This window comes from Macaca mulatta, chromosome 1, assembly GCF_049350105.2.
Source record: "Macaca mulatta isolate MMU2019108-1 chromosome 1, T2T-MMU8v2.0, whole genome shotgun sequence".
In the NCBI taxonomy this organism is placed as follows: Eukaryota; Metazoa; Chordata; class Mammalia; order Primates; family Cercopithecidae; genus Macaca; species Macaca mulatta.
Genome location: NC_133406.1, coordinates 41,340,492 through 41,366,929, shown reverse-complemented (window position 1 = coordinate 41,366,929; position 26,438 = coordinate 41,340,492). Strand labels below are relative to the sequence as shown.

At 41.2% G+C, this 26,438-nt stretch overlaps 1 protein-coding gene across 3 annotated transcripts in view; it reads right to left on the bottom strand.

Moving 5' to 3' along the window:
- Positions 1-26,438, bottom strand: part of RGL1 (ral guanine nucleotide dissociation stimulator like 1) — a 291,199-nt gene that overhangs the window by 35,676 nt on the left and 229,085 nt on the right. For all 3 annotated transcript variants that reach the window (XM_015121590.3, NM_001266879.1, XM_015121585.3), the window contains 5 exon segments: positions 12,324-12,508; positions 9,213-9,337; positions 8,185-8,400; positions 4,470-4,573; positions 585-669 (listed from right to left, as the gene is read on the bottom strand). In XM_015121590.3, coding sequence (XP_014977076.1) covers positions 585-669; positions 4,470-4,573; positions 8,185-8,400; positions 9,213-9,337; positions 12,324-12,508 — 715 coding nt within the window.

Here is a 26,438-nt window from a genome sequence, read left to right as displayed (position 1 = left end):
GTTTGTGTTACTCATCTTCATATTTCTAGAGGCAGGTTCAAAGCTTTACAAATATTAGGCATTTAACAAATGTCTGGAGAGATACAATGAACTAAGCTATATCTTTACCTAGTGTGTCATTCAGAAGTCAGCACTTATTTGGTGTTCAATAAATACTGCTGACTGACAGATTGTGCAATTTAGTCCAAATAAAGGATGTGGAATTGCAGGCAGGCTTGGCCTCTGTCATTCTAGGAGATGTTTTGCTGAGAAGGAATATTCCAGGGCCTCTCACCCACCAAACTGCCAGCACTTGGTATTTGCAGAGTAGCTTGTTAAGGAGGTACATACGCATATGAACTCAAGTTTCACAATCTGCTTGCATAACAGGCAAGCTAAGGGAGGTAGAAAGAGAGAGCTCAACTGGACTTAGAATTTTCTCAGCCCCAAGTTTCTTAGATTCTGCATTTAAAAAAATTTTTGCCTTCTAGTTACTTTAGGCTTTCTTTGGGGTTGAAGGAACTTAAGGAGCCCTCACGCTACTCTTCCTTGAATGGATTCCAGAGCTATTAAGCACTACCCAGCACCCTCACTAAGAGCCTCACCTTCATCAGTAGTTCTCGGCTGGTCAAATGGTTATTATGGTCTGAGAAGATATCTGAAAGTTCTTCAAACATCAGCATTCGGTCTCTATGAAAAGGGATTAAGAAAATATTAACAATGAAGAGTTAGGAATAACCCGACACCTTCGGCCCAGCTGTCTTCAGGACGCACGTCTAAGGAGGGATTGTACTCCTCTCAGGGTTGGTGGGTACTGCAAGCACAGATGAGGCCCATGAATTTTTTTATGCGGGGTGACTTTTTATTTCTTTTAAGGTGGACTTGGCCCATGTGAAGAGAGGTATATTTCCCTAGCAATGCATATTATAATCATAAAAAAGCATTATTCAACTGGGGCATCAAGTTGTTCAATTAGGACATGTTCTTGTCAGTGAGTTTAAAAAAAAAAAAAAAAGACTGTTAGCAACACACACAGAGCCCACAGATCTGAGAGGTCATCTTGGCCAGGCCCCTAACTTTAGAGATGAAGATGCCAGAACCAGGGATTTTCCCAAATTTCCACGAATAACTGCTGAGAGTTGCAGGTATGGAAGCCAAATTTGCTGGCTCACAGGCCACTATTCCTACTCCCAGAGTCAGAGGAGAATGGTGGAACCGGGATGGGCTCTGCAACCAGAGGTGGTGAGTTCAGTTGCAACTCTCCACTCACTTTCTGAATGATCCTGGACAAGCTGCTTAATTCTCCTGAGCTTCAATTGTCTCGTCTCTACAAGGGAAATATGACAGCGCTTTTATGGGACTGCTGGGAAAGTGAGTGAAACCACATATGCAAAGCATCTGCTCTGCCCTCTCCCTTTCCAGGATACTACATCTCTGTGAGCCTCGTGGCTTTCTCTACACACCCTCCAGGGTTAATGGGTGCATGATTCTGAAGACAAAGAATTAACAGGGGCAATATCACTATTTATGCAACATTTTCATTATTATGAAAAAAACATATTATTAAGAGCCTGTTTGTTTTATAGTGAGTGTAATATTACTCTAAATAATAAAGAAAATCATTAAGCTACTCATATTTGGAGAAAATCATTTCAAAATTAACTATATGTGGCCCTAAATGAATAAGTATCCTCTCTGTCTACTTAAAGCAACAAATGTCAAGGATTATAGGGAAAGTAATAACCAAATAAGATATCTTTTTTTCTTTTCTTTTTTTTTTAAATAACAGCTTTATTGAGATATAATCCACATATCATTGAAGTACACAGTCCAATACTTTTTACTATATTCACAGAGTTGAGTAGTCATCCCCATAATCAATTTTAGAATATTTTATCACCTCAAGAAGAAATCTTCTATCCTTTAGCTATCACCCTGTGACCCTACCATCCTCCCAGCCCCAGCCCTAGGTAACCACTGATCTACATTCTGTGTCCACAGATTTGCTGATTCTGGACATTTCATATACAAGTCTAAGTATATGATGTGTAGCTGTTGTGGCTGGCTTCTTTAATTTAGCATGTTTTCAAGATTCCTTCATGTTACACCATGTATCAGTACTACGCTCCTTCTATGCCTGCAAAATACTCCATTGTATAGATGCACCATGTCCAAATAAGTTATCTTAACACTGTTCCTTGAATTTTGCAATAGAGAACATGTGAAGCTGATATAGAAGTGTGTTCTTTAAGGAACTGTGACACTTCTGTAGTGTCCTCGCTAAAACACACGCAAACCAACTAAGAAACAAACCCGACATATATGTTATACAGAATGCAGCTTAGAGGGTTTTTCATTTGTCTTTAGAAAATAGTTTTAAAATACAGCTAGAATAAATCTTTTCATATGGCAACCAAGGAGACTAAGATACAAGTCCATTAATTTTTTTGCTCATGTTTTAGTCTCAAACTTGCTGTGGAAGAAATCTTAGGCTGGTTACATGACTTTCCTTAGTGCTCTTTTTTCAACAACCAAAGAATTACCTTTCGTGGCAATCAGACAAGGCTGCAATCAGTCGAGTAAGGCTGCATTTTAATACTTGACTGTCCCTTTGTTTTTGATACTACAGTTGAGTGGGGAGTGGTGATAAGGGAAAGAGGAGGTGAAGTAGAGGTGTGGAGGGCGGGGACACTGCATGCTTCTGATTTTCCCATCGTATTTCACCAGTGTCTATCAAGTAATGATTTTATATGACCCCATCGTTCTTTTTTTTTTTTTTTTTGAGACGGAGTCTCGCTCTGTCTCCCGGGCTGGAGTTGCAGTGGCCGGATCTCAGCTCACTGCAAGCTCCGCCTCCCGGGTTCACGCCATTCTCCTGCCTCAGCCTCCCGAGTAGCTGGGACTACAGGCGCCGCCACCTCGCCCGGCTAGTTTTTTGTATTTTTTAGTAGAGACGGGGTTTCACCATGTTCACCAGGTTGGTCTCGATCTCCTGACCTCGTGATCCACCCGTCTCGGCCTCCCAAAGTGCTGGGATTACAGGCTTGAGCCACCGCGCCCGGCGACCCCATCATTCTTAAGGAGAAATGTGTGCAGAGGAAAATCAACCAACTAATCTCTCTTTAATACACACAATCACCTTGATTATTCAAAACAGAGAAGAAAGAACCCAAGAAAAGAGTAATAATCATGAAAATTGCATTGGTCTTTGAAAAGCCTGCCATTTCTTCTACTGATAGATATTGGCGTCAGAAACAAAGCACGGGCTTTGGAGTGCAAGCAGCTGTGGCTTCTACAGCTCTGTAACATAAGGCATTATAAACGTCCACTTTATTTTTTTCTTTTTACCCATCAAAGAATCACCTAATAAATAATTTGGCTTACACCAAGTGGACTATCTCCTGAATGAGAATATGAGCTTATCAGCAAGCTTGAGGATTGTGGCACTCATTTTTCAGCATAACTTTATGAAGCTCTGGTTTACCAGCTTGGGGCTCTTGCAAATTCAAACAGTGTCAGTCCCTCAGGGCTTGATCAACTCTGAGTAAACTTATGAAACTGAGGACCTAGACCTTCCATTCTGCCCCACTAAGGCAGCCTGGCTGGGAAGCCAGCTGGTCTCCCGCTCCTCCTAACTGAAACTGACTATACCATATGTGGTATAGACCATACAGAATTTATACATTCTTCCCTGATGTAGCCCAAATTCCTCACTAGTTCAAACCTGGGCAGACTTGTTTAATGTAGCTGGCCTAGTTGTACTCACAACACAATCCCCAGCCTCTAAATCTGTAGTGACAGAGAATCAGAACTTCCCCCTCCCTCACCTTTCCTTCCTTTGCACAAAGTTCTTTGATCTACAGTGAAGTTCCAGAAATGGAAGAGATGGCAGTAGTGCAAACATCAGGAAATTGAGTTGTTAATTATTCCAAAGGTTGCACCAAGAAATATGAAGAAAAACAGCATAGGATGTGGCCAGTTAATAATTTCAGGTACTTAGAAAAGAACATTTAAAGGTTTTTAATGCCAATAAGATAGCTTTTAAAATGCTGAAACTAAAAGGACATCTAAATAGTTTCCTACTGAACATCAAGAACTAATGTCCTATCTGCACACATTACCCCTTGAGTCCTAAAATAGCTTAGGGCTTTGCAGTGAGTCTGAAAAATAACCAGAAGTAATGGCAAATTGCTGTAACTTCATCACTCCATGACTTTATCCCTCAAAATCCAGATAATAAGCACATCCTTCAGATCATCCCCAAAGCCAATAACCTTGGCTTTGGTATACTTAGAATGAGTTTGATTTCTGCACGAGCCCTGCCTCAAAAGTCATTAATGATTATGTGTAAGACGCACCCTGCCTGAAACACACAGAGGATTTCAAATATGTTTCTCTAGTTATGCGATATGAGCTTTGAAGGTGAGGACCCATCGCAACAACTAATTATTCTGGCCAAATAAAAGTAGAGCAGACACTTGGGAACTTACCTTGGGACAGCAGCCCAAGTCTTTTTTAACCGATAGATGGAATTAGACTGCAGTGCCGAAACGATGGCCCTCAAGGAGGAAAAATTCTTCAGGAGTCTACATTCCTGCATGGGGAGTGATTAAAACATAAAAGACATTTAACTATCAATATTACAGTGACTTGGTGGTTTCCTGTTTTAGAGGTATCACAGCTGCTATGAATTCTTACCACTAAATAGGCAGCTGTATAAATACTGAACATCAAAAAGTGGCTCCTTCCTCCCACCCCAGTCATCGAAACACTTTTATAGATTTTGGCACAGTATGCTTGTTTTTCTCCCGTCAATATATTTTTTTGTGTTGTTGTTACACTTTTATAGTTTCCAGCTTTCCTAGTAAAAACACTAATGGAGGTAAGTCTACAGAGCTATGCTAGAAAGAGCAATTTTCTTCTGCTGAAAGCACACAGATGTCCTAAAAATATGCACTTTAGATCGTCTTTAGATCCACAAAATGAGGTGGGCAGCAGCCACTCTTGAGGTCAGATGGTATTGAACAGCTCATGACCAACCCTTGTCCACAGAGGTGTATATAATTTGGCAATAAAAATTCACCACAAGTTGAACTTTGGCTTTTATGCTCTTAGCCAAGGGGGATATTTTTATACACATTCATTTGGTTTCAAATTGGCTTGTTCTGCAACCATAAACATTCAAAAACACCTTGGTACTTCAATGCTTCCAAAATAACTTGGCCTTTTAAAATAAAATTCATTTTGGCAATGTTTTAAAACAAAACAGAAAGAGAACAGGAAACATTCTGGATGCCATTTTCTGGGTAAGGAGAGAGGCTCCCTATTTAAACTTAAGCTACCATAAGGATCCTATAGCATCAGCAGTTAGTGACCTTGGAGTCAAAGTCCTGTGACTGAAGAGTAGGGACAGCAAAACAGACAGAGAGAAAGTCCCATTCTTGGCTGGCATGGGGAAGGCAGCAACGTGAGGAGGGTGGACCAGGCCTTATGTCAAAGGAGATGCTTCATATACAGGCACGTGACAGTGTAATAGGCCCAGTGTTTACAAGTAAGTACACCATGTGAGCACGTATTTGGCTTTGTGTACAGTATCTCAGGTAAGAGGTCCCAGAGTGATTTGGTACAAATGTAAATCACTTCGAGAATCATTCCACAAAGAAATATTAATCCTGAATATGAAGGAAAAACAGCACTCTAAGTTAGCATTGCCAAAATCTGGACACTGAAAACTACGCCAAACAAACCCTCAAACGTTTTCTTTAGAGTAAATGCCAAAGTACTTAATAAAAGTCATGTCCACCCTTTTTAAATGCCTCAATGTCCTCCCCTTATTTGGAAAGATACAAAGAGAAAAAGAGAGAGAAGGAGAGAGAGAAAGAGAGAAACAAAGAAAGAGAGGAAGGAAGGGAAGGGAAGGGAAGGATGGGAAGGAAGGGAAGGAGGAAGGGAGGGAAGGAGGGAGGGAGGGAAGAAGGGGAAGAGACAGAGAACAAGAGAAATGTTCTGAACTGCAATCTGGAAACTAAGCCTATGGGAGCATGGTTCAACAAAGGTTCACAAAAGTTATATTCTAAAAATCAGGAAACTTGCAATAAAAAAAGGAACTCAGGCACAGATACATCATGCAAATTGAAATAAACATATGGAACACATTACTCAAAAAAAGGTTTAAACTGAGGGTTTAAAGGAGTACAAAAGGCATCTGGCCCCATTTCTAGAAAAAGAGGCATCTTCCAGGACATGTGATGCAAAAGTAAAAACATACCATTAAGGGCAGTTCAAGAAAATACAGTCATTTTAAGTCAGAAAAATTTTCTTTTTCAAACATTCTTTCAATAGAAATTGACTACGGTGAATGCAGGAAAAGTAAAATAAATCTTGGTAGCAAACCACTGGTGAGTCTCATTATTTTATTATATTTCCCTACACAATTGCAAAAGATACAACATACTCAATATTAGGAAGTGATATCACCAAAAAAAGTAAAAGCCCTTGGCTTTATTATTAGCACATGACATGGGATTTGAAATATACTTCAAATGATTCAACTTGCATTTCTTATTACCACATAATGCACAATTTATATTCAATTTGGACCAAAAGTCATCCCTTGAGCCCCACTATGTCATATACACAGATGTTATATTGTCACTATAGCCAAAGTGGTTGAATGAATTGGGGTAGACAGTCTGCTTTTGAGACATGCTGTGACATTTATGGCAAAAAAAAAAAAAAATTCCTTATCATTCTAAAAAGACAGAGAACTTCCACGCTATGTCTCACTCAGAACTTCTTTTGTATCTCTTACTTGCTGAGCAATAAGCTCGATTTAGAATAGGAGAAATATAATAAGTTGTTTATGCAACTTATACTCTTTGTTTCTTGCTGCCTTTTGTCATACACTAAGAAGTCTGTAATAACAGACTACCTGAAGACTCAAAACAAGGCAAATTATCTGGCACAATTGTGTCTCTGCTCTTTAATCAAAGACAACAAAAGAGAATGTAACATTATGCCCTATCGATAGGGGCTGAAGGAAAAATATATTTAAGGGGATATAAAGCAAAATGTGTTTTGGTTGAGAGTTGAACCATAGTGCCCAGAACACAAATTACTATGATATTTTCATAGTCATAATTTTTCACAATCATTATTTTGCTGATGTAATTTATTCTGCCTAGAAAAAAAAATACCCCTCTACTCTTCAAATACCAAAAATCTTATCTGTTATTCAAAGTTAATTTCAAATGTCAATTCATCTGTGAAACCTTCCTTGATCACCCAATCAGAAATGATTCCTCTCTCCTCCACTTTTACAGCGCTTATCTCCCATGGCCCCACTCCTCTACTGCCTCAGGCTGAGATAATTCCAGTGTATCTTAACTTCCTTGTTTGAGTATGGGTTCCTGTAAACAAACAATTATGCTCTATCCTAGTATGTCCTCTAAGTACATAATATTGTGGTTTACACACATTAGGAGTTCACAAAATATTTGGTGGCCCACTGACTGCACACTGTTGCCATTTTCTCAGTCATGACATAAGATGCTGTGAAGGGGAGGTCCCATGGTATGTAAGCAGTTCATCCAAGAGACTAGACTCCAACACTCGGAAGAAGGTGAGTCAGACCTAGGAATAGACTCTTCCCCTCCAACTTCAGATTAATATGAGATATGGCCTCAGATTAATATGAGATCTCTGTAAGTGTCTCTGTCCTTTAGAAAAGAGATTCAGGACTCTGAGAAAGTACCAGCTCTTCAAAACTGCAGAAGATGTAATGCCTCCAGGTACTAGGAGGGGGCATAGGTAATCACTCTGGGTTGAAGAGCAGTCTGTTTTGACATGCAGACCATCCATTTATATTTACTGAACATGGTGCTGAAACCAACACTCAGTCTGTCGTGAATACAAAGGGGAAAGCAGACAGAATGTCTTACTCTGGAGAGGTAGCAGTATGAGAACCCATAACTGGGAAGAAGTAAGTAGGGGACCAATTTTTTAAAAAAGAGGAAAATAAATAAGCTGCCAAGTTTAGAAAGGCAACTTTTTTCTTACTCTGGAACAACAACAAAAACCCAGTGGGCTCTCATATATGGTCTTTTGACTGCCTTTTCAACCAAACAGCTAAACCATTTAAACAAAGTGATGGAGTAGTCTCTTGCATCTACCAAACACAAAGAATATTTTATAAAAGACAATTACATGAGCGATGTTGATCCACTTCTCAATGATTTTGGCTCTCTGCTGAGTTTTGAGTTCTTTGCCCCCCAGTATGGTGCTGACAACACATTTGGTGAGGGTATTAAACTGAGAGATGGTGGCACGGATCGTAGGAGCCAAATGTTTGTTTTCCTTCTTATCCCTTCGAGACCAAATGCAGCCCAGGCAGTGGTGAGGCACTACTTTCTTGAAGAGTTGCTGGAACAAAAGAGGAACTGACTTTAAGGACAACACAGACATTTCGTATGGCAAAGCATGTCATCCGGGTCATCTGTAAATTGGTAATTTTGTGAATGCCTGAATAATCCTTTTCTACTTGATTTGCCTCATGGTATCCATTTCAACAGACAAAAGTAAATAATTAATATACTCATCAATAATGTTTACTAGAAGGAAAATCTCCACCATGTTCCACGCTGCTTTCTCAAAAGTGGTAAAGCAGAAGAGCTAAAGCTACCACGATAACTCCTCACAGTCCTCTTGTATTTATCAGCTAACGCCAACCTATGCAATGTGACTGACATACTCAAATATGTCCAGCTCACAAAAATATTCGAACTTCAAAAGTACAGAAAGCACACGTGGAAATGAGGAGCCAGATACAATCACATGTGGATTCTGTGAATTTATTTTATCCTAACTTATACTTTGATCCCTTTACAGTCCTCCAAATAAACAGTTCAGATCTTGAAATATTTATGAGTGTAAAGGGAGAAAAATACCCACAGAACAAGGCAGATTTTGTTTCACAGGGATTCGAATTCTTATTTCCCTCTGTGTCTTGAGCTCCAAAAGCACCTTCTCCTAGAGTTGCAAGAAGAGCTCAGGCCTGAATTATTCAGATGATTGATTCAAGTCACATCTTAACTCTGCATCTGCAGGCACAGCCTCTCTCAGGGATTCAAAAAAACTTAAAATCACATTATCCCACTGCTTTCTCTGGGACACCAGTGCCATCACTCTCCCATGTTTTAAGTGAAAGTACACTGGATCACAAAGAGAAGACATACTGCATCCATGTAGGTCAGCTGCTCTGCCACGAGATCTTCTGAGAAGCACGTGAATTCTGCTGACCCTCCACCCTCCAGTTCCTCTTCCTCTTCCAGGCTGAAGGAGACCGTGTTGGGAAGCCCATCTGTTCACATATGGAAAAGATTAGTAATTTGGTGCCAGTGTATACAGTCTTGCTTATAGAGTCATCAGACTTCTATTATTTAGGAAGAAGAAGGCTAATCCTCCAGAACACTCTCAGGGAGACAACCACAAGCACAACACATCTAAGAGCAATGGAGATCTTCCCATCTCTGCTTGTTCTTGGATTCTCTATTAAGACCAGAGCCCTCATGCTCTCACTCTGACAAACCACTGGCTCCTAAGCCAAGGACAGAACCAGGATAGGCAAAGTCTAGAGACAGTCCTTCGTCTAGGGCTCTTGCAAACTCTTTGATCAGATCAGCTCCAGGACTAATCCAACTAACTCCTAAACCCTAACCATGCAATTCTTGGTTGCTGGGCGACTTATAACCAGAAGCCTGGAAGGACTCACCATGAAGGCAGGTCAGACTCGGGCAATAAAATGAGCCATTTTGGTGTTAGAAATGCTGACGAAGCCCTCAAAATTCTCAAAATGTTCAGTCACTTTCAACTTCCACCCAAAGCTAAGAATGCGTGAAGCAGAACAGTCTTCAACTAAATTCACCTGAACCTATCACAGACAAGATCATCAATTAGCAAATTACATAGGGCACAGCATGGAGAAAATCCATACCCAGGACTCCGAATAAAAAGCAGAAGAGCCCACACCTGGAATAGGACCTCCAGTCTCCATTTGGAAAGACTGAAATTTGATGAAGTTTTTCTGACTTAAATCCCCAGCCTTCCTTTCCTGGAACCTTTCCCCACTGCTCGGGTTGTTTCCCAACCTCAGCCCCTTCACACTCCTCGCACTGCTTCCTGTCAAACCTGTCCTCAAGGAAAGAAAACTCTAGTTACATTCAGTTATATCTTAGCAGAAATGTAAATCAGCATGTTACTACTCCTCCAGAACGCTTATATTTTGAGCCTTTTCTTTCTTTCTTTGTAGAATTAAAGACTATTGGGCATCTTGGATTAAGTCACAATGGCTTTTCTTCATTTTCCAGGGAAAAGGAGCTTCTGAGAGTGGACCCTACACCACTTCCCCTTTGGGGCAGCATGTGGGTATCTGCCTACGCTGGTGGCAGGTATGTGATTTAAGGATTGCCCCTCTATCCTGGACTTGAAGGTCCAGATGCGAATGGGGTTGGATTATGACTGGCAAACATAGGAGGGGATCACTGCCTATCCCCGGAGTCTGCGACACAAACAGGTACAAGCTAAGGGAAGCTAAAACCCCATGACATGGAGGATGTTAAGCAATCTAATTTCATAATTCTTCCTCTATACAACTCTGGCACTGTTTCATTTAGTGGAGTAATTAGAAACTTGGGATCCCAAATAAAGGTTCAGAAAGGGCCTCTCCCCTACCCTGTCAACAAATACATACATATATCCCAGTTGCCCTGCAATGCAGAGCCTAACCCACTTCAATCAAGGAGGAGGGTATGTGCTAAGGCTTGATCTTTCCATTCATTCATTCATCCATTCATTCAGCAAACACAGCAGCTCAATGTGTGTCTATAATGTTGCTGTGCATGAAGATTACATGATCCTTTCTCTCTGGGGCATAGTCCATGCCTTCACTGTTTTCTGCTTTTGATTCTCCTCCAGAGGTAAGTAAAAACATGAAGCATAATTTTACTTTTTAAAAACATATAGGAGAGCTTGCTGCTTCTGCAGGAGTAAAATTGGGTAAAACAAGCACATGGGAACTGAGGCAATCTCCCTCTCCCCTGCCTCAGCCTGCCAAATGAGCTCTGCCTTGCAGTCCCTGTGTTGGAAACAATGAATGACTGGTCCCACCGGTTCCCCCAATTAGGCTCGGAGCCAGGGGCAGCCCCAATGGGGAGAGCTGGGCTCCAACACAACGTTTTCCACTCCAGCACAAAGCCAGGCATGGAGGCCCTGAAGGGAGCTGAGGTCTGCAGCTGGAGGAGTGCCCCTGGTATTCAAACATTCCTGGCAGATGAAGTCATCTGAGATATAGAGTATTTGGCAGTCAGCTTCCAATGATGCAACTGCATTTCCCTCTCTCTGGGTCCCCCAGCCACAAGAAATTCAGCAGGTATTGTTTGGAATTTAGGTCTATTTTCTTTGGAGCTGATGCAGCTTTTCCTTATTGGTTCTGAGGAACATTTCCTTTCCCTCACTGATGAAGTCAGCCATCCCTTCAGGGAAATGCCTGTCAGAAGCTCCAAGTGGGTCAGCCACCATGGCAACTGTCACCCAGCACCCCAGTGAAGGGATACAACGTCACACTGGAAGCCTGTCCCAGCCTCTTTCTGACTTTCTTCAAAGCCTAATAGTTCCAAGCACCTCATGGCCTGCAGTGGTTGCCTTTCCTTTGTCCTTGAAAATAGGAGGTCAATTCCTCAAACAGGGAAAAACAGCCACAGAAACTTCCTTTGATGAGGCCTTTAGAGACGCTAAATGACGATAATCTGCACTGGCAGGGGACCCATTACAGTGATGCTTTTCCCTACTGAAGGACAAACACCTTTTCCAAGCTTTTGGGAGGGCAGGATCAGAACTGGACTTCATTCTTTGACTGCTAGATGGGGGTGGTTGGGATGGAAGGATAGAAGGAGCCATTAAGCAGGTAATAAAATGCAAATTCAGGTTCAGCATGGTACATGTTGATAAGGGAAGATTAAAGTTCCTGAAGGAGACCTTCTTCTTGGTAACAGAAGAAACCAGGAAATTACTTAATTTTTCTGAGCTGGAGTTTCCACAGTTTCCTCATCCATAAAATGAGGGAGCCAGACTAGGTAGTCTTGAAAATCCCCTTCTCTGTCTAAAATTCTAGGCTCTATAATTAGTCCTTCAGTACCCTTGAGAATTTTATACCCAAGCCAATCCTCCAGCAGCATGTTGTTTTGAGGGTACTAAAGTTTCCTATTAGCGAGCACAGGGAGAACCTTTCTCCAGCGTGGAGGCTGGAGAGTCAGAATCTAGCCTTGTACTGCGAACACACAAGTACTCACTGTCAGTTTCCACTTCTTGCTTCTGAAACTGCTCAAGAAGATTTTGTGCTCTTCTTTCTGGGTCAGAGCCTGGCATCATCCTTGTGAGATAATCCAGCAGTTTCTGCAAGCAAGGGAAGTGAGGGGGCTCTCGGAAGTCTTCTGCACACTGGTCAAGCCAGGCCCTCAGTATTGAAGCGATTGCACTGAGAAAGAGAAATGGAGAGTCACTGCACCCAACTGGCTGTGCGGAGGCAAAACAATCCCTGGACACCAGGGCAGATCCCAGGGGCACCCCGGGAAACTTGGGTAGGTGGTCAACAGATCATTCATCCAAAAGTTCCTAGAAACATCAATGGATTTAAAGCACTTGAAAACAAACTAAACTTTATTGTTTTAAGTGGAGTGCTGCAGTGAACCTGATAAGGTATTTTTGTTGTTGTTTGTTTGTTTGAAGGAGGCTAAACTTTGGAAAAACCCATACAGGGCAGAAAAATTGATGTGTAGAAGGTTTAGTGAGTCCTGAAGAAACTTCAAAGCAATCTGTACACAGTAAGATTATGCTCAAATTAAATCCCACAAAATCTGCCACCTAATATGTTAGGAAATAACTGACTGCCGGTAGGCCAGAAATCCATCTGATTAAACGAAGTGCCTCAGTGTGGAAAGAAAAATGCATAAATTCAAGTTGACAAGGATCACCAGGGCTTCAGCATGAACACTGAAAATGTCCGCATAAAATTATCCTTTTGTTTCTCAAATTACAATGAGGAGAATATATTTCAAGCGAAGTTACATCTTTAAAAGATAAAGGAGAAAAACTTGATAAGCAAAGGTGATTTCTTCTGATGGCTCCGTGGATCACACAGAGTCCACCTTGGGGAAGACAAGCTTCCAGGGCACAAAAAGAGACCGGGTCATTTGTGTGTGCACAGCTCCCTCCAGTATGTTAGTAATAACACAGCATGTTGTCTTTAGGTTAGCGGCAGCCACTCACTGAAGGCAAGAGACAAATAGCTGAAGGATAAAAAGAATAAAATGTTTTGAGTGCCGTTATTCTACGCTTCATCTTCAAAGAGGACTTTACCAACACTCCTGACTCAATCATATGCCACAGACAAGGAGAAGAACAGAATACTCTGCCTGCCTAGCAAGCAGTCACCCCATACAGTCCAGGCATATTCACTGCTGAAGGCTGGAGAAGATGACAGGGACTATAAATTAATCCATGCATATTTTATTGACAGAGACACAACACCTCATCTTAACTATACACTTTATCAAAATTTTTCAGCCAAAAAGAATTTTTTAGCGCATTTTAAAATTATCATCTAATTATACTTCAAACAAATTGGTTTTTTTTAGTTAAACTGTAACTGGACTAAGTTATTACCCACATGTGTGAAACTGAAAGCTGGGCTTTCACAGGTGTGTCTAACTTTCTTCACATCTTGATTTCACACCAAGAAGTTGGACTATCATCAAAGCATAAGTATGACTAAAGCCAATTTAATGCTTAACTTTTGGAATTGAAGTACAAACAGAAGGAAAATAAATGTGTTACTGTTTTCACTATGGTGTACATCATTGTTTCACTAATGTGGAATGTTAAAGCAATTGGAACTATAATATTCAATTACCTGCGTCTGAAGTAGATACGTAAAACCATCAAATGAAAGTCATAGCAATAATTCAATACTCCAAACATTTAGTCCAGATTAAATGAAATTATGAACAATAATTTCACTTCCTTCCAGAAAGCCAGAAGAAATTAATTGAAAACCTGATATTTGCATACATCAGCTTGACTTTTACAGAAAAAGAGTTTTGTACCTTTAAAAAGAGGGATGAATTAATCTAATTAATACCACTAGCTTAATGTTTCTTAATATTTCAGTGAAAAGATACTCTTACGACGACACTGATGGAAAAACAGATATGGAGAGGTGATAATTCACATCATATACTCAAGTCAAAAATAGCAGCAGCCTAACAAGAAAACAGTGTTTCACTGAAAAGAACACCCAGACAGAAACACAAAATTACAGGTAAGAGTCAGTGATGCTAATATATTATTTACTTCTTAAATGCCTGTGATCCTTAATTATTATGATAAAACTCATTATTTATTCCAAAAAGTAAGTCTTACAAATGTATATAAACTAAAAAAGCGAAATACCTACTCTCTCCCTTCATCTTAATCCCATCCCCAGGACCTTTTGTTAACTGTTGGAATATATCCCTCTAGGCTTTTCTGTGGATATGTATACACATTTAAATATACGTAATATGTGCTGGGTGTGGTGGCTCACACCTGTAATCCCAGTACTTTGGGAGGCTGAGACAGGAGGATTGCTTGAGCCCAGGAGTCTAAGACCAGCCTGGGCAACGTGGCGAAACCCCATCTCTACAAAAAATACAGAAAATTAGCCAGGTGTGGTGGTACACGTCTGTAGTCCCAGCTACTGAGGAGGCTGAGGTGGGAGGACTGATTGTGCCCAAGAAATAGAGGCTGCAGTGAGCTGTGATCACACCACTGTGATCACTCCAGCCTGGGTAACAGAGCGAGATCCTGTCTCCAAAAAAAACCAGATAGATAGATAGATAGATAGATAGGTAGATAGATAGATAGAGAAAGAAAGAAAAAGAAAGAAGGAAGGAAGGAAGGAAGGAAGGAAGGAAGGAAGGAAGGAAGGAAGGAAGGGGAAAGAAAGAAAGAAAGAAAGAAAGAAAGAAAGAAAGAAAGAAAGAAAGAAAGAAAGAAAGAAAGAAAGAAAGAAAGAAGGAAGGAAGGAGAAAAAGAAAGAAAGAAAGAAAGAAAGAAAGAAAGAAAGAAAGAAAGAAAGAAAGAAAGAAAGAAAGAAAGAAAGAAAGAAAAAGAAAAAGAAAGAAAGAAAGAAAGAGAAAGAAAGAAAGAAAGAAAATCACATGGGCTTTTTTACTGAGCAGTATGTTACAGATACTTCATCATTACCTCTAGATCTATCTTATTGTTCCTCATGATATGGACACACCATAATTAAGTATTCTTCTACTGCAAGGCAGGTATTTAAGTTATTTTCAGGTTCTCACAACTACAAAACATATGCATCCTTGGTTCCATCTCTGCATGCTCGTGTGAGTATTTCTGCTGGGCACACAGCACGTACCTCCATGGAAAGCTGCAGCCTCAGAAGAACTAGGGGAGTTCTAAAGAGGAGCCTTCGTCCAGATTGGACTTGCCCTTAGGTGGACATTTTGTGTTCCTCAATCTGATGTTTTTAATGAACTCTGGCGATCTATGCATTTTTTTTACCCTTTGTGACAGTGACCTTCCTGTAGCTTAGCCTAAGAAGGCTTTGAGAGTTCACCGCAAACTCAGACACTGAATCAACCAGAAAAAAGCATTTTCACACAAAGGAGGAATGAAGGGGGAGGAGGAAGAAGAAACAGAGAAAGGGAAAGACATACACAAACAGCACAATAGAACACGAGGCAGACCCCTGCCCTCCTCATCGGCAGAGCGTTTCTCAGCACGCCAGGCAGGGAGGCTTTCTGGAAAGGCCTGGACACATGCCCAAGGCTCACAGTAGCTTTGTGTGTGCCAGCCCTGGGAAGAAACTTTCCGTTCTTGATAGATTTAGAAGCAGATACAAATGCGAAACTTTTAAGATTTCAAAAAAGAAAGCAACATGGCAAAATAATGATGAAAAGAAAAACAGGATTACTGGCCAATGCCTTTTCTGTCTTACCCAGCCTGGCACCACTCCTAAGATCTAACTTATATACGAACCAGAACAGAGTGGGGGAGATGTCAAGAATCTTATAGCTGAAGGGAAATTCTAGTTTGAAGTCACAAATTTACAGGACTGGCATGTCTGTTAGATGACAGAAGCCACTTGGTGCTGTACACAGACCCAGACAGGATGCTTGGAGACCCGGAGAAGGACAATTCTATTCCTCAACCTGGCTGTCCCACCAGGAAACCAAGGAAGCTTGGATAGGTCAGTTAACTCCACTGACCCCCCTCTCTGGGGAAGAGATATAATAACACCTTCTTCATCTTCCTGACACTGATCAGTTGTGATTTCAAATGGTAAAATGTCAATAAGGCCATTTTGAGATACCTGGAGAGAAACATTAATTGTCAACAGTCTTACAGCTACTTGCCAGAAGTCACAGAAGGAAGCGATTGAAAAGGTAACATGGCTCAGCGAAAATCATCAGCACTCACAGGAATTGACTCAAAGAATCTGCCACCTCTCACAGGAACAATGACACAGGATACAAGCTATGCTATGATACGTGTGGCTTCAGGCCTGCTGGAAGAAGATGGCTGCTGTGAACACACACACAAACACACATGCACATACGTGCCCACATACGTATACCTTGAGGTATCCTCTCTGGGACAAATCAAAAACATTAAACTGTAGTATTAACTGCAAGAGATGATTCTTGAATAACTTGTAAAGACAGAAGTAATTCCTGAAGCCAAACTGGATGATTACAATTGTGACATAACCTAAATTCAGTCAGGAGAAAAGTCAGTATGTGATTTCCTCTTCCAAAGTAATCTTTGGTGGATCACAGAACAAAACTCCTCAGTCACAAGGGGAAATATGTTGGGTAGCTGGCCAAGGCCAGGGGCCCAAAACTGATAGCAGAGGAGACAACCAAAATTGAGTTTTCCACCTCAGGCATTCTTGGCAACATACAAAATTCTGTCGTGTGTGAGCCTTTTCCAACCGACTGCGATCGTCTATAGGGGAAGGAAGACATGCTCAGATGTTACTGTGTGAAACGTACTAAAACAGCTTCTAGGACTTTTGCTTCTAAGAAAACAGACCCCTGGGGAGAATTCATTCACCAATTAAACTAATATTTGTTGAGTGCCCTTTATTTTCCAGAGTCACAAAAACAATTTATGCGATGAGCATCACAATACAGGAAGTCCAGGGTCCCAGGGAAGCACTGAACTTCAGAGGGAGCTGACCTGGTCAAGGCTTTAGGGAGGGTCTCCCTGAGGAAATGATGTGAAAGCTGAGATCTTAAGCGTTAGGAGTCAGTGGGATGAGGACTCTAGGGCAGCAATGAGGCAGAGGTCCTGTGGTGAAAGAGCTAAACACTTGTAGAGGACGTAAAGATCTGTCAAAGTAAAAAATATAAAGAGTTGGGGGAAAGGAGCATGATGAAATCTGCTATACTCATTGATTTTTTTTTTTTTTTTTTTTTTTTTTTGAGACAGAGTCTCACTCGCGCCCAGGCTGGAGTGCAGTGGTGCGATCTCGGCTCACTGCAATCTTCGCCTCCCAGGTTCAAGCGATTCTCCTGCCTCAGCCTCCCGAGTAGCTGGGATTACAGGCACCACCATACCCGGCTAATTTTTTTATTTTTAGTAGAGACCAGGTTTCACAATGTTGGCCAGGCTGGTTTCAAACCCCTGACCTCAGGTGATCCACCCGCCTTGGCCTCCCGAAGTGCTGGGATTATAGGCATGAGCCACCGCACTTGATCACTCATTGATTTCTCAGCCAACCAGAAATCACACCTAGTAACACCTGGTTAGAAGACATTAGACAGATGCGCCTTGGCTGAGAGATAAAAGAAAATGGTTCAGAACTTCTAGCCACCCCAGGGATCTTCAGGCATGCAATGCAGATAGGGCTGAGGCAAGCATTTAGGCGGTGATTATGGGCAAACCACAGATTTTTTAATGAATGCAGATTTTAGGTAAACGTATTAAATCATATTAACATTCCATAGGCAGTAAAATACTCTATAATTGGTCAAATGTTCAATACAAATTTTTCCAGGTATGAAGTCACCTCTCCCATGATGTGTAACCTCTGAGCCAAGAAATAGGATTACCGTGACAAAAAGAATAACACTACCCATCTAGAGCTCTTTTCCTTCCCCAGAAATCTATTTGAAATAATAATTTTTTGTACTTAATCATCAGCAGAAAATAAGACATAGAACTATTTTTCAAAAGCAGCAAAATGTTTTTCTATTTTAAGACATTCTCTGAGAACTGGATCTTCTCTTCGCTGCAGATAATGAAAAGGTAAGAAGATTTACGCAGAGGGTGGGCCTTTCAAGCAATGAAGTAACTTCTGCCAAGCTCTGAGGGTGGGATCTAATACACTTCGTCCTTCAAGCACTGAAGTCTAAGTCAACCTTGACCCCGACTCTGGGCTGGATCCTCCACCTTGCTCTCCTAATCACAGAACAGTTTTCCTGTTTCAGGGAAGGCTGCCAGATAGAAGCTGCCTCTGAGACCTCCAGCTAGATGATTTTCCTGATGAGAAGGAACAAAGAAAGATACAGAGCTTTCCTCTTTGTTATTTTCCTGGAAAAGATTAAAATATTATTATCTGGACCTGTCAAGGTTGTCCTGCATTGCTTTTTTACACTTTACATTGTCACATTTCAGTGCTATTGGTAAATAGAGATTCAAATACTAGGAGGAGATGTGAAAGAGAGATTGAGAAAAGACAAGGGAAATAAATGCCAACAAAGCCAGAGTCAGATCTAAGCACTAAGAAGGCAAGGGCAATGCAGGGGCTATGGGGAAGGGAGAGAAGAGAAAAAAAACCTCCACGGCAAGAAGGAGGAAGAAAAGGATTATGAAAGGAAGACATATGGAAAGACAGTAAATGTGAGTGGGAGAGGGCCTGGAGTAGGATGGATAAGCCTGAAGCCAACTACCCAAAGTCAAGGTTATTTACACACCTGTCTTTCATTCCCAAGCTAAGTACTTAAGAGAAATATTTTCATTTTTATCAGAGGAAAAATAGTAAAGGTCATGCAGCACAGAGGCTAAGGCCTGGGTTAAATCCCAGCTCTTTCATTTATTCACTGCGTAGGCTTGGACATGTTCCTTAACCTACGCCCCAGGTTCCTCCTCTGTAAAATAAGAATAATAAGACATAATCATATGAGGATTTAACAAGTATGTACAGTACTTAACACAGGGACCATTCCTACTAAGTAGTCAATAAATTCTAGCTATTATTAGAAAACGACATCGCCAGTCACCAAAATTATCTTTCAGGGACCTCAATAACTCATTCCCCACAGTCCAAGAAGGGAGTTTTCATGTTATAAATAGAACTCTATTAAAAAAAATGGCTGAGGCCTTCTATAGTTTTCACCACTAGAACTGAGTTTCCGTTGCTAGTTACAGATGCTACAAGGCATGAGGAACAGGAAGCAGGTTCTCCTTTGATCGGCCTAATTTGGTCTTGTTTCCTCACATCCTTCAACCCATCTCCTTCCCCAGGAAAAAGGTCTAGCTTCCACATTTCTAACAGCTGTGTGCAAACCTTGCTCAGGGTATTCATTCAATAATAAAGCAAGAGCCAGGCAAAACAGCACTGAGCAATGGAAATAATGACAAATTAAAAGATCTTAGAATAGTAACAATCTAAAACATTAGTCACAACAGTGATATTGTAATCTAGTTCTTCATGTACTTCTGCAGTCTTCTTATTATGATATAGGCAAATGGGGAGGAAAATCTTGAGTATCTGAGATCCCAACACTCTTCTATGAATGGCATGCCTGGGCTTCCCACTCAGGTCTTGGAGTCAGTTGGACGAGAGTTCAAATCAGACCTGTCACTTAACCAGATGTCTGATTTTAGTCAAAATACATAACTTCTCTGAGGCTTCACTTTATATCCTATAAAGTGAGGACAATATCTCAGCATATTTACGATGGTTGAAGAAGACACAAATATAAAGTACTCAGCAGAATGCTTTGTACAAAGTAAGCATACCACAAATTGCAGCCAATGGTGGTGGCAAGGGCAGTGTCATCATTTTCATTGTTTACAATGCTGTGCAGTGAATCAAACAACACAGTCTAATTGTGATGTCTGTTTTCCTTTCTAAAAGAGACATTCTTTAATGTAGAAAATGCTACTTGCCAGAACTTAACACAGGGTTCTTAAGTACAGTACTTAAGACACTCATATGATTGACTTGTCTTCTTTTTGAGTCATTGATTATCAATGTTGTTTTATTCTTCCTCAATTATTAGAACATCAGTTTCTGCTCGGGGTTTTCTACCCATGTCCCTAAAATGCAGACTTGACTTAGAATGCTAATGACTTATAAAACTACGTTTTTTTTTCTTTTTTCTTTGTCCTGCAGGGATATTTTAAAGACAATACCAGACTCTTCGATATGGCATATCACTTCTTTATTTCTTTTGTTTCACTTAAAAAAAATTCCTTTCACATTATAACCTTTAATTCTTCTAAACTGAAGTTTTAAATCTTGTTTTTGCTGTTCTTCACCCCTCCTCCTTTTCCCCATTTTTGTTATAATCACTCCAATTAATTTCAATTGCCTTCTTAGGGCATCTGAATTTGCAGGAATGAATATTGATTGCAAACTCTCTGGGAAGATTTTTTAACTTTCCACTGTGAAGTTTCTGAGGCAGTAATGTAACACAGCCAACTTTCTTTAACTCCTTTCCTTTTTCTTTAAAGTGTGTCCAATGTCTTGGATTACTACTATTTACATGATCCTTTACCAGTGACTGAAATCTGGTGTCACTCTTTACAACTTCTGGGAAAGATTACAAGAACAATATACATATCTTCGAATATGTGGAAATGAAAGCAGAACGATTTCAACAATTTGAAGTACTACTACGATAGAGAATTTGAGAAAACAAAACTTGGCATTCCAGAAGGAAACTGATGAGATTCAATTAAAGAAAATAAAACAGAAACAATTTCAACCTTATAATCGTCATTAAAGGAAAGAAATAAAGCATCATTTCCTGAGGAGTTTTAAATCTCTTTAAATAAAGTTATATATAGAGAGAGGGAGATATGGTCATCTTAAATAAAATTCAGAGAACGAAGATTCATGGTGTAAAAGCTCTATATGGTTAATATCCCTTCTTTACATTCTCTTCACTTCTGAATTCAATGACTGTAATAAATCTGCCCTAGAGACAATTTGCTTTTTCCATCTGGTTCAGATTTTATTTAAAAAGACAGCATTTTATCGTGTAAAAATGTCAGCAGGAAAAGGGCACAGGTAGAATGAATATAGGCAGAAATGTTTTCTTCTGTCATAGAAAGTGAGTTTCCTAATTGATAAATAGTGGCCAGTTTAGGAATCCTAGAAATAAATGTGGCATACCTTATATAATCAGTCTAGCCCTAACATCAGAAATCACCGTGAGGCAAAGATTCCAACATCCAGAAGCTTTGGAAGTTGAATCCTTTGCAACTGAAGACATTCTTGTTTTAGCCAGATAACTTTAGAGGGTCCTGACATTGTACAAAGCCTGAACTCTGGACTGGAATTACAAGTACTCCGCATGTGGGAGTCCCTGCACAATCTGATACTTTTTTAAATGCATGAAGAACACTAGTCGGTTATGGTCCAAGACATCAGAAACCAATTTTTCATCTTGAATGCTTCATCTGTATTTCCACGTTTGCCTTCTTTAAAGTTCTTTTACCCTCTGAAAGGTTTAAATCCATATTTGGAAATACAGGAAAGATTGTACTTGGTACTTGGGAGCCTATATAAAATGTAAGGGTTGCTCTTTGCTTTACAGCAAAAACGGAAAAACAGACAATATTTGGGTATTTTTCTGCTCATGGTTAAAACCAATAGTGAGTCCCTGTCCCCACCCCCTCCTCCACCCAGGTCTGCAAAACTCAAGGCAACTGCCCTAAACAGGATGTTTACTTCTTGAATGTCATTGGATTCCTGCTGTCAGTTTTCCACCTGAAATCACAAGAGAACAGATTCATAGCAAAAGAAAACAATGGGCATTTTGCCACTCCTTGCCTTACTCCCACAAGACAATGCTTTAGCTCAGCTCTTTATTCATGACCCCAGTGAGCAACTGTGATGTCACGACTAATAACAAACAAAGCTTGTGTATGTGTTTCTTCCTGTCTCTTCAAAACTGGTGACACACTTTCCAACAGAGAAAAGTGGTCGAAGGTACCGTACTCTCAAAAGTCCACTGTGCTGTGTGGACCATATCTCTGTTTCTGTTATTCATTTTCATTTTTTAAGAGAGAAAGAAAAAGCTAAATAAATTTTATCTCAGACATCACCGAACTTAAAAGGACCTCAGTGAGCATTTATTCCAAGCACTCACTTTTCAGGTGAAGAAACTGAAACAAAGGGAGGTGAAGTGACTAAGCCAAGGTCAGATGACTGGTAAGTGACAGAGTGATAGAGAAGGAGTGGGATGGGAGTTCTCCAGGTTCCTTCACCAGGGCCTTTCCCTCTCCATGTGGCTGCCTCTGGATCACTTCCACATTTAATTCAGCTACTTATAAAAAGGGACACAAACAAAGAAATTTCCAAATAGGCCTGCTCCCATTTTTATATATGTTAGGTATTCATAAAGACAGTTTCACTTGAGAACTAGAGCCTCAACACTATATAGCAGGGTTTCTTACTTAGGCACTATTGACATTTAAGGTCAGATCATTCCTTGTTAGGGTGGAGGAGAGTTACTTTGTACATGCTGAAAGATTCTCTCCCCGGCCTGAAAGCTTAAAGGGATGAGTAACTCCTCCCTTTTCAGGCCCAGTCCCAAGGCTCAAGGCCACTTGCACCAGCAGCACGCGTCAGCAAGACAGCAGAAGCAGGAAGAGAGCGGGCCGGAAGACACCTACCCTGGCCGGAAGACACCTACCCTGGCCGGAAGACACGTACCCCTGAAGACCGACAAAGAGGCCGTCCGGGTACTATGTAGTAGTCACGTCAGCCTGGGATACTTCCTGTTTACAGAGGACTATAAAACCCCTGTCCCGTCCTCACTTGGGGCTGATGCCATTTTAGGTCTCAGCCCGCCTGCACCAGGGCGCGCATTAAAACAGCGTGTTGCTCCACACCGCCTCATGTTGTCTGTTGGCGCACTCTTAGGGTTCGAACCGATACAAGAATCTTTCGCCTGCTAGCATGTTTAGCAGCATCCCTGGCCTCTACCCATGAGTTGCCAATAGCATCCCCCCACCAAGATGAGACAACCAAAACTTCTGTAGGGCATTGGTAAATGTCCTCTGGAGGATAACAGTCGCCCTGTTGAGAACCACTGCCATACCTCCTGCACATCTACTGGTCATCAGGAAGCCCTCAATCATTGCCGCAAGTCAGATGCCAGAGGTCTGGGATGAGCAGGAAATTTACAATACATTACATACAGATGGGAGAAGGTGCTTGCCTGATTTCCTCTCACAAAGACAAAGACAAAGCAGTAACCCTATCTAGGCACAGAAATGATCAGGAGAAGAATAGTTTCAGAAAAAGAGAGACAAAAAATAATAGTGAAGTGAGATGAAAAACAATAAAACGTGGGGAAAAAACAGTGAGAAAGAGAGAAAAAAGGGAAATGGAAGGAAGAAAGAGGTCACCCGTAAGAAGGGATTTTAACATTCCAGAATCTGTAGGACAGAGCAACCCATTATAAGATAAATGGCATATTTTCATCAGGCATAATTTTTTAAAAGGCAACTCAGTCTGAGGAAAAGGGTCAAGAACTTTCCACCAAGTTATTGTGAGACTTTAGGAAAGGGCCATTGTCCCCAGAGGATGGACCCCTCAGGGGAGTTCTGTGTGAAGCTCTTTGTTAAGCCCTTATATGCCTAAAACTCTAAAACCCTTTAAAACAGCTTAGCTTGGAGTTTCATTCACATTAGTGTTCCTGGTATACAACGAATTCGAATGAGACTTTAAAAGAATGAACATGACTCTTCATATCCAGGGTACAATTTTCTTAACTGCTACTTCCCAAAAAATCTATTTTATCTCAAAACACCTCATGGGACAGAGAAGCTCTGGATTTATTATTATTATTATTATTATTATTTATTTTTAAGACAAGGTCTCACTCACTCTGTTGCCCAGGCTGCAGCACAGTGGCACAATCATGGCTCACAGTAGCCTCAACCTCCCAGGCTCAAGCAATCCTCCTTCCTCAGCCTCCCAAGTAACTGGGACTACAGGCATGTGCCACTACACCCAGCAAATTGTTTTAAAAATTTCTGTAGAGACAGGGACCCACTATGTTGCCCAGGCTGGTCTTGAGCTCCTGCCTTAAGTGATCCTCCTTCCTGGGCTTCCCAAAGTGTTTGGATTACAGGCATGAGTCACCGTGCCCAGCCAGCTCTGGATATTTTTCAGATTGTGACTCTCCTCGGAGTGGACAGGTGGCTAATTGAATGGTAGCTCTAGATTGGACTGAGTTACAAAATATGTGCATAATAGCATGTCTATTTCTGAATCTGCTCACAAGTCTAGATTACACTCAATTATTACAGTATCTCTTTTTGTATATGCTCCAGAATGTCCATTATAAAAAGGCTCTTCTAAAAAATCATTATCTTAGTGAGTTTTCATAGAATCCTATGATTCTCAAAACTCTAAAGTGCTTAGGAATCACTTGAGAATCTTGTTAAAATGCAGATTCTAATCCATTAGGTCTGAGTGGGGCCTGAGAGTCTGCATTTCTCACAAGCTCCCACCCAGGAGATGCTGATGCTGTAGGTCCACGGTCACACTTTGAGCGAGAAGGCTCTATGTCTATCTAACTCATTCTGAAAAAAAACACCTTTTAGATTATACTGTTCCCCTCCTATAAAAATTCATTACTCCTGACTGCCCACTGCTTACCAGGGAAAGTTCAAACTCTCCTGCAAGAAATTAATGCCCTTCATGAAGTCAGTCTAATCTAGCTTCAGCTCCACTGACTCCCCTCTCACCTAACATGTACTCTCTGCAGCAGCCACACCAATTCTGTGTTGTTCCCCAAAATTCCATGAACAGTGCATTTCCCCAGTTTGGTCCTACTGTTCCCTACACCCGGACGGCTCTACCAACAAAATCTTCATCATGCTTCAGGGCCCAGATCAAAGGTAACCTCCTCCAAGAGGCCTTCCCCAAGCCCAAGAATTGTTCCTCCCACCGTACCTTGTGCTTGACATTCAAATACCTACACTGGTATTTCTAGTTTTCTGGAAAGTTATGATCCATTGAATAAAACTGCAAAACTAAATAGAACCTTTCTCAGGATTTAAAAAAGATACTCAGCTTTCTACTTTCACATCCCTAGCTCCTGAAGAAAGAAGTCTATCAGTAACTCTTCAAGGAGTTAAAAATTCCACAGGATACCCCCCAGACTTTTGGCCCCAAAATGAATATTTAACACTAGTGGCTTCAGGCACCCAGGTGCACATTCCATCTACTCAAGAACATCACCCCTACAGTGGTCCCCACCCCCGCATCACGGATGTTTTCTCGTAGAACATTCTCATCAGCATAAAATATCTTCCATCTTTTAAAAAACACATACACAACCAAAAAAAACCCCACCTTCCATCCATTTCTCTATTCCCCTTTGCAGCAAAGCTCCTCCTCTAACAAGACTCACTGTCCCCATTTCGTCCCCCTTTCCAGCCACCAAACTGCAATTGTCAAGTCACCAAAGACCGCAGGACTTCAAAGGAGGAGTCACTTTTCAGACCCTCATACTCAATCTATGGGCAGCACTGGAAGGCGTTAGTCACTCCCTCCCTGAATTCCTTTCTTTGCTTGTCTTCTGGGACACAACTTCTTCTTTTTTCCCCTCCCCCATCCTTCCCCAAAGCTGCTCTGTTCCAGTCTCCTCTGCCAGACCCTCTACTTCTCTAACTCTACACACCCAAGGAACCAGGCTCAGTCTCTGGATCTTCTCTCCTCTATCTGCCCTTAGTTCCCAGAAAGCCACATCCAGTCTCATAGCTTTAAATACCATGTATAAACTAAGGACATCCAAATTTATACCTCCATTCCATGCCTCTCCCTGAAATCTAGACTGAGCTAATTACCTCAAAATGATGTCTGTGACTAAATTTCTGATACACACTCCCCATTAATCCTGCTCCCTCGATCTTCCTTGTTTTATAAAGCCCAGGTTCTGTCTCTCCGCTGCTCAAACCGCAACCCTGGGAAGCATCTGGCTTCTCCTGTTCTCTCACACAGCGCATGCACTCCAGCTTGTCCTGCCACTGACACCTGGAAGATCTCTGCAAAGGCTGGTCGCCTTCACTGCTATTGCTCCAGCCTGCACCACCAGCAGCCCTCATCTGGACTCTTGGGAGGGTCCTGACCAGGCTCCCTGCTCCCA